General features: G+C 33.0%; 2 protein-coding genes and 1 pseudogene across 2 annotated transcripts; 2 read left to right on the top strand and 1 right to left on the bottom strand.

Moving 5' to 3' along the window:
- The first annotated feature begins 1527 nt into the window (after positions 1-1527).
- On the top strand, positions 1528-2509 carry LOC148195498 (protein TIC 20-v, chloroplastic-like). Its single transcript, XM_088094687.1, has one exon. It carries the CDS (start codon positions 1622-1624, stop codon positions 2264-2266), a length of 645 nt encoding a protein of 214 aa, XP_087950813.1. The 5' UTR covers positions 1528-1621; the 3' UTR covers positions 2267-2509.
- Positions 2510-6477: 3968 nt separating this feature from the next.
- Positions 6478-11343, bottom strand: LOC124844480 (nicotinamide/nicotinic acid mononucleotide adenylyltransferase). The gene is made up of 11 exons (XM_088094686.1): positions 10735-11343; positions 10473-10547; positions 10198-10277; positions 10013-10086; positions 9480-9565; positions 9118-9201; positions 8874-8958; positions 8076-8155; positions 7254-7355; positions 6909-6967; positions 6478-6812 (listed from the first exon to the last, which is right to left on the bottom strand). The coding sequence occupies exons 3-11, from the start codon at positions 10272-10274 to the stop codon at positions 6716-6718; spliced, it is 744 nt and encodes a 247-aa protein (XP_087950812.1). The 5' UTR covers positions 10275-10277; positions 10473-10547; positions 10735-11343; the 3' UTR covers positions 6478-6715.
- Positions 11344-11534: 191 nt separating this feature from the next.
- LOC124844473 (putative L-type lectin-domain containing receptor kinase S.7 pseudogene) lies at positions 11535-14378 on the top strand (annotated as a pseudogene).
- Positions 14379-15184: the final 806 nt, after the last annotated feature.

Here is a 15184-nt window from a genome sequence, read left to right as displayed (position 1 = left end):
CAATTTCTCAAACATCCCTTTTTCTTCTCCCATCCCCCATTCCAAATCATCTCTACGTAAACAACAAAACATACTAAACTCATCACTGTTTGCTCAATGATTTCCATCTTCAATGCCAAATTCAAACCACAATTCTCACAAAATATCTGCTATAATGAAAAATGGCACTTTTACTTTATGTCCACCTTTGTTTTGCTTCTTCCATTATTTTCTTTCTGCCTTACTTTTGGTCAGCGTTTTCTAGTGAAGTTGTCGTCGGTTTGTTACGAGCCCAGAAAGCCCAAATCTACACCTGAAAGCCCAAATCATGCGTTTATTAGCATTTTCTTCAGTTAATCAACCTTTCATCAAATATTTTGGAACGTTTATAAACAGATCCAATTCAATAAAAGTTGAAAAAAAAGAAACATTTTATAATATTAGTAATGTTTTTATGAATATTTGGAAAATTATAATATACAACTTGAATCTAACTATGAAAAAAATAATAACTGAAGTTATATATTTTTATCATTTGTTTGAATTAAAATACGTAAATATAATTATTAAATTTTGTAGATTTATACTATTGGTTTTATTTTATTAAAGCACCATGTCTTTTATCAAAGACTAATATCAAAAAATAAGAACATTATTGATTTAAAGCACATTGGAGAATACTTAAGTTAAAACAGTTGTGTTCTTTGATTATGAGAATTAGCGTTTTATTAATAAGAAAAAAGTTACAAATTGTTTTTATTTTTCAAATCATAGAATGTTTTAGTTAAAAAGATAAAAAACTAAAAAATTACACAAATAATCAATAAAAATTATAAGAATAATAACTATAAGTTTACAAAGATAAAAATATGTCAATAATAACACTAAAAAGGATTGTTGGTCCATGATCAATATGTAATAAAGCTTATAGTTTTGAATATTCAATCTCATCCCATTTATAACTCTAGAATCAAATTTTTAACTGACTGATTGATATTGAAACAATTTGCTACATATTTTATCATTTATTTGTTTAATGTTCTTTTCAAAAAGTAAAGATTAAACCGAAAACGATCTGATACGAAGTGTTTCAAATTAAATGGATGGAAAGACGAATTAAGAAAATCAAAGTAATTGTGTGGACAATTCTTTTATTCAAAATCAATTCAATCTAATATGCAAACAGCCATAATTAGAGTATAATTTTTTGTTTATTTGCATTTTTATTTTATTTTTGAATGTCACCATTCTTATTAATTCTCATTTGGTTAAAATCAGACAAAAAAGCTATAGTATTTATAACGTAATGGAATTTTCTTGGTATTTAAATCATTCTAAAATGGGAAAATTGTAATTGATGAATATTTTACGAAAAAATCTTCTTACAATAATATAAAAATATTTTATAAATACAAGTTGATTTCAGGTTTAAGGTTTATTGTACAAAAAATTCTATTATTGTACCAAAGAGATAAGATATTTATAATTTTTTTCACGAACTCAAGCCAAAGATATTTTTGAAATGTTGTTGAAATAAGAAAGATTGTGAGATGTTATGTAACCTTGTCCATCTTCTTCTCACACCTCATCTTCTATACCCATTTGGCATCACAGTATCTAAAATCGAATCTTTGGTCGGAACATGGCCACCTCCACCTTCCTCTGCCCCGTAGCTTCTAGCTTCTCACAAAAACCACTTCAATCCACCTTTCTGCATTCCTCCGTCAACCCCTCTTTTCTCACACTCAACATTCTTCCAAAGAAATTGAGAAAACCCCATCAACTGAGAAGCCTTATAGTGGCCAAATCCAATGGCAGTGATTCTGCCGATGTTCCTGACCGTTTAATTTCCGCACTCTGTTACTTTTATCCTTTCTTCGATGGCATACAGTATGGAAAGTATGTAATCACTCAGTTCTACCCTGTTCAGGCCATTATTCAACCACTGGTCCCTGCAATAAGAGTTTTCAAGAGCTTCCCCTTTAATGGGTTTCTAGTGTTTTTGACCCTTTATTTTGTTGTGGTGAGAAACCCCAATTTCAGTAGGTATGTGAGGTTCAACACTATGCAAGCCATTGTTCTTGATGTGCTGTTGATTTTCCCTGACCTCTTGGAAAGAGGGTTTAATCCCAGGGATGGGTTGGGGTTGGATTTGATGATGAGTTTGGATAGCACCGTCTTCTTTTTCCTCTTGGTGTGCTTGATTTATGGTTCTTCTTCGTGTTTGGTGGGTCAAATCCCCAGATTACCCATTGTTGCTGAGGCAGCTGACAGGCAGGTTCTTTGAATCACCAACCCATTATTCATAATTTACTTGTATAGCAAAGCAACTTAAGCCTAGGCAGCGGAGAAGTTTGCTTTTTCACTTCCTAAATAGCTATCCTAGAAACCTTCTGCGACACGAATTTTAGTTGTTTGTTACATTTCTGGATTCTAGTATGTCTTTCTAAATCGGGATTGGATTATTGCAAGACGATGAGAAGCTTCCCTTTCTACATTTTAATTGAATTCAATGTTATTTCTCTCTGGATTTACTGAATGTTTATGGATTTTCAGCTTTCACGTTTCTCGCACACAAAGACACATTAACTTCTTAGTTCTTACATTGTTAGGTTTTAGTTTGAACTATCTGAGAGTTCAGACTTCAGAGTAGTGTTTTTTTACAATGGTTATGCACAAGGGTGGAAGAGGCACAGATAAAGGTACTCTGATAATGTTAGAATATTTTTCTGTACATATTTTTTGTATATCCATTTGATAAGCTTTTCTACATATGATGGAGGCAAGGCAACCCAAAGAAATTGTTTGCTGCATACATAAATAGCAATGCAGCATGCAGCTGTGGATGGTATTAAACTATTAATGCCAATTTTCTCTGATTTTTGGTTAAAGCTTGACCAAATTGTTATGTTGCTGTTATTTGAAAAGTTAGTAAATATTGAACTACGCAGATCCCTATACTAGATCTCAATACATTTCATGAGTTTCTCACCTCTGTTTGATAAAGGATAATCTGTGAGACAATTTTTGGATTTTACCCATCCTCTTCTATCTTTTATAGCTCAAACACATGTAGAAAGGTCATGATGGAGTGTGAGCCCGACTTGAATGTGAAAGTGGTAAGAATTCCTTAATTATTTATGACAAGACTTGGTTAGTTCCTTACCCTATATGACAAGCTTTTCTGAGTGATATAAGATGGTGTCAATGCTTGAAGGTGGTGGGATTAGGTTAATCCTAGAGAGTTTAAGGAATCTTCATTTAGAATCTAAAGGTATTACATGCAATATAAATTCCGATGTGTGAATGTAAAGTTCCATCACTCTTCCCAAGTTTTAGGAGGGCTTGAGGATTGACAACCCTTAAATTAGTTATCTGTTGTCTCAAATAGGTTCGAGATGTCACTCAAGTGGGATATATAACCTTTTCACGTTGATGTACAACAAAAATAAGATTTATAATTTTTTTTGAAATTATACATAAAGTGGCTTTTAATTAATCTTTAATATCAGAGGAATTCTTACTCATTTAGTTGGTTATGTAGTTTGGATGAATTATTATAAGCTCCAGACATATTTGGATGAATAAAAAACATCATCAAATTTTATTGTATGAGAATTATACGTGTGTATACACTAATCTTACTTTTGTTGTACATGACAATTTATTATTAGATAATAGTTAAAAAAAATATATTTATGTATAGTTAAATTCTTTAATGTTTAATCGTACAACACTGGTTAGTTTGATCTCCATTTTTGGTGCTAGTCTGGTGCCATACCTACTCATGTACTTTCCTCTCTTCTCCCTTTAAACATAGTAAAACATGCGTATAATTGGTGTAATTCTCAAAATTTCAATTAATTCTTAATTATAACAGTAGCTGTGAATGTTTTTTCTTTTCTTTTTCTTTGCAGTACGAAATTTAGATGAAATCATATTAATATAGAAGAGATATTTTTCATAATATTTTACACTACATTATTTGTAATTACAGCAGCATCTAAAATTAACAACCGGATATTATACAACAATAAAGGACCTATGATTTTTTATCTAAAACGATCCTTAATTTTTCCTATCATCCTAAAACGATGAACAACAAAAAACAGTCAAATTTAGATGAAAAATACAAAAGAAGAAAAAAGAGTGATGAGAGGAGTTAGAAATGGCAGAATCATAGAGGCAGGACCTTGACCTTTCCCATAAGGCACGAAGGTGTAGGGATTAGGAGGGGCATAGTAAGGATTTGGAGTTCCATAGCCATAACCATAACCAACAGTGTAAGGAGCTGGAGGGGTGCAACACTGAACACTTGCAGCTGGAGGACACTTGGATTGGCCCTTTCCTGTCTTGTGTGGTGGTGGTGGAGTAGGAGGAGGAGGAGGGACACCATATGTAGAGTAACCAGTAGGTGGTGGTGATGCTCCTCCATAAGAAGGATAACCAGAAAGGGGTGGACAGTTCTCACAAGAAGTAGTTGGGGTTGGAATGGCATCAGCTAATGCATCCCCATGAGTTTTAAGGTCAAATTTGGACTCTGATAATAAGCAAAGGGCTGTAACTACAACTCCCAGAAACTCTGCTTCAAACATCTTCTCTAAAGCTTAATGTTTTACTTGCTTTAAACTAAGAAAATTCATTTATAAGAAGCAATGATGGAGATTGCAATGATAAACTTACAAAAGCTTTAGAGGAAAAGAGTGTTCTCCATTTGCTGTTTTCATTTGCAAGCAGGCACCTTTTTAATGCAGTTTTGGATCTTTCGTTTTTTTTATTCTACACATAGGATATGGTGGCAGCACATTTGTCATCACATTATTGAACTAACACACATTAATGTCCTCCACTTTGCATGACTTTGTGCTAACATATTGATAAAGTTGCAACCTTTTTCTTTCACTTCTTCTTTTTCTATCTTTAAGACTTCTTTTAGACCTTGTTATTTTCATCTTAGGTAAATGCTGCCCTACCATTCATGATGGAATTCCTCACCATGATGAGTGTATAAGGCGAATTTTTTTTTATCAAGAAACTGTCTCTTGAAGTAGAGAAATTTATTGAACTTCAGAGACTTGTGAAAAAAAAGCAGTATTCACTATTTTTCACTCTGTTTTGGGACCAAGAATGTTGGGGGACAAAACATGTAGATTGCGGTCATATATTGTGCTTGTTCATAAAGATTTTGGTCGGAATTAAAATGTCTCGTAATGCTTAATTTATGCGTTTGTCACATGTTATTTCTTCTGCTATCTGTTCTTATCCTGCAAAATGTAATTTTGTTGGATGATGAGAACGACCTGTCTCCCTCTTCTTTCCAGACCTAATCGCACTGGCCTTTGAATGACTTTTCGGCAAATGTTAAACATATACCTGCATATTCTCCAAAATAATTAGTTTTAAAAAAATTTAATTTATTGGAAAAGTAATTTCAAATTATAAATTGTAATTGTCCATGGTGGAACGTCTTTACACACGTTAATTAACAAATTTTTAATGTCATTAGTTGATAGAAGTTTTAAAGGAGAAATTAATGATTAAAAATATATTTAATTCATTATCCATTTCTCACATTTATATATCCCATTAATTCATTTTACAATTTTTTGTTTATAATATTTTTTATTGAGAAGGAAAAAATATTTAATAAATTTAATACTGATTAAATAAATCAAAAATATTTTCAAGTTAACTTGTGAAAACTAAATAAAAAATAAAAGAAATGGAATAATTTAATCAAGTTAAATTTCAGATTTAGTTGTAAAAATTAAGGAAAAATGTGTTTTATCTCTTATAAAATTTTAAATTTGTACATATTATAATTTACAAAAAATATTTTTATAAGATAAAATTTATATTCTTATATGTATATATATTATAATTTTGTCATTTTTTTTAAATTGTGCAAAATCTATAACAATAGATGTAGTAGTAGTTTAGTAGGATGATCACGTTGCTTCTTTTACTCTTGACAACTCCTTTGATAGATGTTACCGAACAACAACGATCTAAGGTTTGCATTTATGGATTTATGATGTGGTTGAATATTATATGGGTTTTGGTTATATATATATTCTGATATGTAAAAGAGTCATGCTACTTTATAGTATTTATTTTCGGATTTTCAATGCTCGTGTTAAAAAAATGTAACATTTTGTCAAAATGTATCTGAGAATTAGTATATTTAATCGTATTTTCAGGTTAATTTTTTCATCAGCATCTAATCTTTGGATTCATACTTCAATTAACAGGTTAATATAACCAGTACATATGATACTCCATAAGTGATATTTAACATGTTTTTAACTATAAAACCTTTATACACAACTAGCAATATCAATTGATAAATAGTTGTTATTTAAGCATGTAAACATGAATTCAATATTTGAAGATATAAAATATTTACTGATATATTAAGCTTTTAAATAAAATTCAAAGACTCGAACCAGAAATATCTCGGACTCACAAAACAATTCACAGTAACAAACTTTGGAAGAGTTTAAGAGAAAAATAAGTAGGAAATTATAGCAATAATCTTGAGTTACAGAATTGTACATTTGCTTGTCATACTAACAAGGCTTATTCACTCGCAGTTCAGACTGAGTACTTGCAATTGATTATATAAATATAGTCATTTTATTTTTCCGCAAATTACAATACAAAATTATTTCTTCATTGAAAATGGCTCGTGCAAAGATGCATATGTCATACAGAGTGTAATGAAAAACAATAATAATTACTTCTCATTTAAGTATAATTGTTGCTCTCTGATATAGTCAATCACTTCATCAGCAGTAAGGTATTTTATTGATAATCCTCTTGCAATGCAATCCCTGAATGGTAAAAATGACATTGAAATATGAACTACGTCTCCCTTTTTTAAATTATCGTCCAGTAACTCTTGAAAGTAACCAAGGTCATAGCATTACCTTACTCTGGTTGAACTGATTTGATTTGGTACAAGTTCATCCACCACTTTGATATTAACCTAAAAAAATTGCAGAGGAAAATTTAAATATGCATAAAAGCTGAGTAGCAAACCAAATCATTCTTGTTCATTATAAAAGCATAGCAAAACCCAAAGACAAACACTAAAGTTAGGTCCCGGAGTTGATCCACACGCCTTTGTAAATAGTACATCAAAATTTGACCTTGATATGGTTAAATACAAATACAAAATAAACAGATATTTGGAAATGTCCAACTTGATAAACCACATTTTCTTTTAAACACACAGGGAAATAGAAATAGGTCAAGCTCGGAATGTGAAATACCTTATTCTCATTCAGAATTTCATTTTCAGATATAATTTTCTGAATGTCTTGTCCTTCTCTGCTAATGCATACTACTCCGTAATCTTTGCATATATATTGAACCTAAAGCACATTGACAAAATTATAGTTCATTGTTTCCACAACCTGTCAAATCAGTAGTCTGTAACATATGCGGCAATTCTGTTTATCCACTAGTCATCCAATCCATTATCATAAATCTTTTTATCCATTCAGTTATAAAAATAAAATAAATAGATTAGCTGAACTACATCACCATTTTTTGTTGGATTGATATTTTGCAATGCATTTAATATCAAGTGGTTCAATTGCTCCAAGTTCAGTACTTTCTTTATGAAACAAATATTCAGTTTATGGTATTTGGGGTATAACTATTAAACTTTATTTTATAAAAAATATTTAGATAAAAATGTAATGGATTGTTGGAACTTTTTTATTGTGAGTTACGGATGGATTGGATTTGTTTAAAGCATTTTTAAAGGGTCGTAGATGGATTAATGATTATCTATTTCAATTCAAAATGTATCCAATTCATTAGTTTGACACTCCTGATATATATTTCACCCATGCTTCGTGTCTACATGGGAAGAAGTTTTGACACAATAAGCTTGTCATTTCTAAAAAAAAACACCACAAAATCAATCTAATTCCATTGAATTTGAATTCCACAACCATTTAAGACTCATTCACCAAAATTATGAGGAGGGGCAGAGTCTTGTTCCAAGAATTGTCAAATAACTCCATGTTAAACTAATATGTGATAAACAATATTATATTTTTCTATTATGTTGAATGCATAAGTACCTGGTCAGGAATCCAGAATCCAGGAATGCCAAAAGAATGAAGGAGATCAGAACCACAGAGAAGCATGACCTTGAGGGATTCTACACTAATCAATATAAACCCAAGTTATTGTATTGTTATAACATTGTCATAAACCTGTGTAGAAAGAAATGAAAGCCCAACACCGCATTTTTGTTTGATGAAGCGAACTATAAATGTTCCTTTTAGACCAAGTAACATTTAAATTGATGAACATATGGGATAGATGATATGCAATGATTGAAGGCTTTGGCACCATACAGAACCAAGTTGCCCATCCAATCATGCATCTACATTGCACCAAGAAATTGCACAAGATATATCCAAAAATTAAAATCCATGTATTAATTATTTAAATCACAAAGTATTCCAGCACCAAATCCTTAGAACCAATTTTTTTCAAGTTCTTCAGCAGTAGGGATTAACATAAATGTGACTGGTATTTCATTCTTACAAGGGATTAGGGATATGTTTGGGTAAACTTCTTTACTAACCCTTCTAGAAAATATAATTTTTTTTTCATAAGCTAAAACTTGCTTATGCATAACTTAAAAATCTGATTTTGGAGGTGGTCACATGAGAAAGTTTCTATTAACTAATTTATGTACAAGTTAATTTTAATTTATCAAGAAGCCTATTTCATTTTTTCTTCTTACTTTCTTCTCTTAGAAGTGTTTGGGAAGAAGTTCATCGAGGATAGTTGTTTCAGAGTCACTTCTTCCCTTTGAGATGGCAATTAGACTAATATGATTTCATTAAAGGCTTTTTTGTCGAGCATACCTCTGGATACCAACCCTGTCTCACAAACAGAATTGTAGACTCTGGAGAGAACAGTTAAAGAGCGTTGATACGTGCTCTGACTTGCCTGTAGCAGTTTATAGCCAGATATAAATGCAAAGTATTAAGAAATAAGGTCGAGAGAGTAAAATATTTCTTGCAACAAATTGACATCAAAGCACTGTCTCTCAAATTCTCTTCACATTCAAAGGGAATTGAAAGACATGCGCAATCTAGCCGATATTACCTCCCATTGATCAACCATTACAAAATCTGAACTTTTGCAGGCTAAATGGCATAATTGTATTCGATGTTTAGCAGATATTAGGCCCTACACAAGCATACAAGCGAAATTCAATTAGACCAACATGGGGCAGTGAAACTAATAGCAACACTTAACATACGATTTGATCTCTTTGCTGAGAAAGTAAATTAAAAGTTGTGTTTTAAATCTCAAACAGATTGCTAACTGACTCTCGATAATAGTTTTCCCCCGAGCTATGTTTTACTTTATTCAATCATTTAATTTGCTAACAAGTTTTACAGTCTCGCAAGCTTTAATATAATAAATGGATAATCTTTTTCTCTCCTTGCTCGATAACAACATACCTTTTTCTTGTATGAATCATTCACAGGAGACAAGTAACCTCCAATTACACAGTAGCCGTTTGAATTCAACGCATCTCTCGCAAGCTCTGAGGATAACATCCACAATTATTTTTTTTTAGAAAAAGATCAGACAATCAGAAAATAAATGAAAAATTAAATGTGAGGGAATATTCTGATCATATAATATACTATCATCCTCATTTCATGCACTTATGGCTATTACAGTACTGAGATACCAATGAACATTTATGATGTATATGAGATCTTAATACCCCTCCCCCCAAATTCTTCTACACTCAACAGAAAAAAAGAAAAATATCCATTTTTCCATTATCAATACTTTCAAGAGTGAAGGTACAGTCAAGATGCCATCTTTTCTTTATTTCAAAGGAGTGGAAGGAGTTAAAATTATTCAGATATGAGTTTCATAAGTACGAAAGCAGTATGAATGTCTCAAGGTAGAGGAACAACAATTTTCTACCGTGCAAGAGATGAGAACAAAGGAAAGAATCTGAGCTTTAAATCCAACTCACCAAACATCCGTAAATGCATGAAAGTAGGTGGATTAAAGCTTCCAGTTGCAACCAGAATTACGTATATCTTGTTGCTGTTTTATTGGGAAAGAGAGAATGAATGTCATAAATCATTATTAGGTCAATAGAAAACACCCCACAAAATTACCCATGATAAATATATAATAAATAATAAAGGAACATACTTGCTAGTGTTTCCAGGGGCGGGTTCATTATTAATCAAATTTAAAGCCAATTTATCCAGTGGCAGTGGAACATCCATGACCTGAAGCCATTAAAATATCATATCATTGCTGTAATAAAAAAAGAAGAAGCAAACAACTAGTTTTTTCCTTGTTTAAGTGAACATGAAATTCCAGTTTCAAGCTCTAAACAGAATACAACATGTGTTTTTATTCAGCTAAACGTGAAGAGAAGCAGTTTCAAGCTAGAAAAAGAAAATGAGAAAGCAGAGACAAACCGGTCATTAACAGCTAATCCACAAACTCGGTACTTTTCAATCAAGTTTAATTCGATGAGAATGAGGTGCAGGTGACTGTTGATGAAGCAATAGAAGAATTAGCGTCACACAATATATAAAAGCAGTGAAGAATGGGTGGATTTGCTAAAGGATTAGAGTGAGAAATGTGAATTTGGATTTGCTCGGTGATTGTAATTGGAGAAGTAAAAAGATATTGCAGTGAATTATAAAGAAAAGAATTAAAATTAGAGAGAGAAGGAACCTGGGTTTGTTGCTTGAGGAGGTGAGAGTGCTCCTTAATTTCAACATCCAACGAATACACAAATACTACAATTCATGAAACTTTCTTTCTTTGTTTCATGAATTTGGTTCCTTCAACGAAGGCGTCAAATTCCACATTCCAATATTCCATTTCCATGCTCACACCATACTTCACGCTTCTTCTTTTTTATTTTCCAATAGAATTCAATTGATGGGCCAACAAATACCCGTAGTCTGACACTGGCCCAATGTTGAAAAAGTTCTCCGTGCCCATCATCTTACAGCCTTTTACTTCCTGCACCCCACAATTTCTTCCCACATCCCATAAAATTTTCAAAATAAAAGTGACTTCCTAATTACATGTTTTGGAAACTTTTCACAATATTTTCAGAATAGAATTTTTGAAAGAAAATTTCTGAAATAAAATTTTATAATCACTAATAATGCCTTCCAAAAACGAAAATTTCGAAACACCCCTACTTGAAATATATTTTAGAAAGAACTTTCTAAAATATAAAATATATGTTTTGGAAATATTTTTTCGAAGCTGAGTGTTTTTCCGCATTTGTTCTCTACAATTTTGATGGCAACAATGATGGTGTGGAGGTTTGGTAAAAGATATTTAAGTCTTTTCCTATTTTTGGTGTGTACAGTAATTGTGGGGGTGTATGAAGCTATTTCCTATTCTACACCAACGTATACTTTAGGCCTCTTAGGGAATGAAAACAAACTTTTAAAAGTAATATTAAATGAAAATAATAAAGTAGGATTTAATATATATTTTTAGAAATTAATAAAATTATATATTCGATTTTTTTACTTAAATAAAACTAAAATCTATATATGAGTAATCCAATGAAATAAACGAAAACAATATAAATTTGAGTTAAATTTAATTAGTGAAATTTCATACCCACCCAAGCATGACTTGGTGAAGGCTAGCAAAAGTATTTAAGTTGTAGTTTATGATGAAAATAAGAAAAATAAAGTTATATTTTTCCATTGATTGATTGAATTCTTGTTGATTCTTGGAGAAGGCATGGGCACGTGCATGTGCATGGTTGTCTTCTTCATCTTCATGCTCTTCTTGGGCGCTCTATGTGAGGTGGCAGCCACACAAAACAACGTCGTCGGCTTCGACTTCCCTTCTTTCACCCTCGACAACAACAACATCACCCTCCTAGGCGATTCCTTTTTATGGAGCAACGGCGTCGTAAGACTCACAAACGTCGCATCCACTTCCAGCACCGGCGCCGTCATCTACGCCTACCCCATCCCACTCTTCCACCCTCCAACCGCCACCTTCGCCTCCTTCTCCACCACCTTCACCTTCTCCATCAACAACCTCAACCCCGCCTCCTCCGGCGACGGCCTTGCCTTTTTCCTCTCCCCGAACACCACCTCCACCAATCTCTCCCTCTCCGCTCCACTCGGCCTCCCCTCCTCCTTCGTCGCCGTCGAGTTCGACACGCACTTGGACCCCCGCTTCGGCGACCCTAACGAGAACCATGTCGGCTTCGACGTCGACTCCATGAAGTCCCTCAAAACCGGTGACCCCATCTTGCACGGCATCGACCTCAAGAGCGGCAACACCATCATCGCATGGATCGACTACGACGCCGGTCGAACTTCTCTCGCCGTTTTCTTGAGCTATTCACTTCCAAAACCCGTGGACCCCGTCCTCTCCGTCAAGTTCAATCTTTCTCAACACTTGAGAAACCCCGTCTACATTGGATTCTCCGCTTCCACCCAAGGAATTACCGAGATTCACCAAATCCAGAGTTGGACCTTTCACAGTGCTTGTGCTCCCGCAAGAACGAGGTTGCACCCTCACAACGTTTCCGTGATGGGAACTGTACCTATTTCTGGTTCGGGTTCAGGTTCTGGTTCTGGTTCTGGTGGTTCTGCTTCTGTTTCTAGTCCAAGCACTAATTCTACTTCCAAGAAGCATGGCAAGAGGGTTGGCGTTGGTGTGGTTGTTGCGGGATCGGTCTCTTTCTTTGTGGTTTTTTCAGTCTTGGGGTATGTTTTTGTTCGGAGATCGAGGGGTGGGAGAGAAGAAAAGTTTGAGAATGGTTTCGTGGCATGTCCTAGGGCGTTCGATTACAAAGAGTTGAAGTCTGCGACAAGAGAGTTTCATCCGAGTAGGATTGTTGGGCACGGATCTTTTGGGACGGTGTATAAGGCGTTCTTTATCTCTTCCGGAACCATTGCTGCAGTGAAAAGGTCGCGGCACTCTCACGAAGGGAAGACAGAGTTTCAGGCTGAACTGTCCATCATAGCCGGTTTGCGGCACAAGAATTTGGTTCAGCTGCAAGGTTGGTGTGTTGAGAAGGGAGAGTTACTGCTGGTGTATGAGTTTATGCCCAATGGAAGTTTAGACAAGATGCTTTACAAGGAACCTGAAGTGGGGAGGTTGCTGAGTTGGTCTCACAGGGTGAACATTGCTGTTGGGTTGGCCTCTGTACTGGTTTACCTACACCAAGAGTGTGAGAGGAGAGTGGTTCACAGGGACATTAAGACTGGAAACATATTGCTGGATGGAAACATGAATCCTAGGTTGGGGGATTTTGGATTGGCAAAGCTGATGGATCATGATAAGAGTCCTGTGTCCACTTTGACTGCTGGAACAATGGGGTACCTTGCCCCTGAGTATCTTCAGTATGGAAAGGCCACTGACAAGTCTGATGTTTTCAGCTATGGGGTGGTTGTGCTTGAAGTGGCTTGTGGAAGGAGGCCAATTGAGAGAGAAGGGTCGAAAATGGTGAATCTGATTGAGTGGGTTTGGGGGCTGCATTCTGAAGGAAAGGTGATTGAAGCTGCTGATAAGAGGTTGAATGGGGAATTTGAGGAAGAGGAAATGAGGATCCTTTTGCTCTTGGGATTGAGTTGTGCTAACCCTGATACTGCTGGGAGGCCTTCCATGAGAAGGGTGCTCCAGATTCTGAACCATGAGGCTCCACCACTTACTGTGCCAAAAGTTAAGCCAACACTCACCTTCTCCTCTGCACTTCCCCTCACTATTGAGGACATTGTTTCTGACACTGAAGAAGTGTTCAGTACCAGCAGGTCTGTGTGTGAGATCAACTTTGACTGAACTCAACTTATTCTTTTCAAGGATCATCGTTTCTATTCTCATACGGTGACACTTCATTCACTGAACTATCATGTGTGTGCTCAGGGCACAACAGAGGAAGCTTGTTTTTGTTTTAGTCATGGCTCAAACTAGTTACAATAACAAGTGTTTGCAATTTTACAAGTCTACAAAATGAGGAAAGTGGGGAGTTGACTCACAAGTTTGTATATTACCACTCATGCACTATGTTACAACGCAGAATTGTTGATGAGGACCTTGTTCATAAAATGGGCCTTGGGCATTCTAAGATTTTACTTCCTGCACCTCACCATTACTAAATTCAACTCATTAATAGTGTAAAGTATTGGAATACCCTTACACCAAACCAATGAAAAAGAGAGAAAGACCACTCTAGAGGAAGAGAAATTACTAAATTACTTGAATTCTTACCAATAGGTACATATGATTACTAAATTACTTAAAATTTTATACCAATTTCTAGGTATATATAATTAATGTTAGTTTTTTTTTTTTTAAGTAATGAGTTTAATTTTTACATACTAAAAATATAGAAAATATTTAACAATAAGAATGTTGATATTATATTTTAAAAAATTTGAAATAATAAAATATAAATTATATGAATATAAAATAAAATTTACAATATTTAGAACTGTGATTTTTTTACTATAAATATATATTTTAAGATTTGAAATAAATTGTTAAGTATAATATTTTTAATTTATTTTATTACAAATATAATTATTTAAAATCTTATACAAAATTTGATATATATATATATATATAATTTATGGTAATTTTTTATTAAATAATATCAGTTTAATTTTTACATAATAAAATTATGAAGAATATTCAAAAATAAGAATATTTCTGTAATAATTTAATATAAAAATGATATATAAATTTTTTTTTATTCAAAATTGTTTGTGATAAAATTATTACATCACAATTTTTTTACGGTGTAAATAATTTGTATTATTAATAAATATATATTATTTTCTAATTGATATGGTGATTTTAAATTTAAAAAATTAATAATACTATTTAAGAACTTAAATATAATTTATTAAATATTAAATGATAGAATTGAAATATAATTCTCTAAAACAAATTAAATTGATAAAAGAGTAAAATAATTCGTTAGAGAAACAATTCTTTATATGGTAGTTGAAATATAATTATCTTTTTATGATAAATCAGTTAAAAGCAAATAAAAGACTAAAATAATTGGTTAAGAAAACAATTGTTTATATAGTAGTATAAACAATTTGAATTATTAATAAATATATATTATTTTTAAATAATATTATTTTAAGAAATAAAAGTTAAGTATATTTTTCTAAACTTAATTTTA

The sequence above is a fragment of the Vigna umbellata genome, chromosome 7, assembly GCF_029865625.1.
Source record: "Vigna umbellata cultivar VRB3 chromosome 7, Vumbellata_1.0, whole genome shotgun sequence".
Lineage (NCBI taxonomy): Eukaryota > Viridiplantae > Streptophyta > Magnoliopsida > Fabales > Fabaceae > Vigna > Vigna umbellata.
The sequence above is the reverse complement of the archived record's forward strand: the minus strand, read 5'-3'. Positions and strand labels throughout refer to the sequence as shown.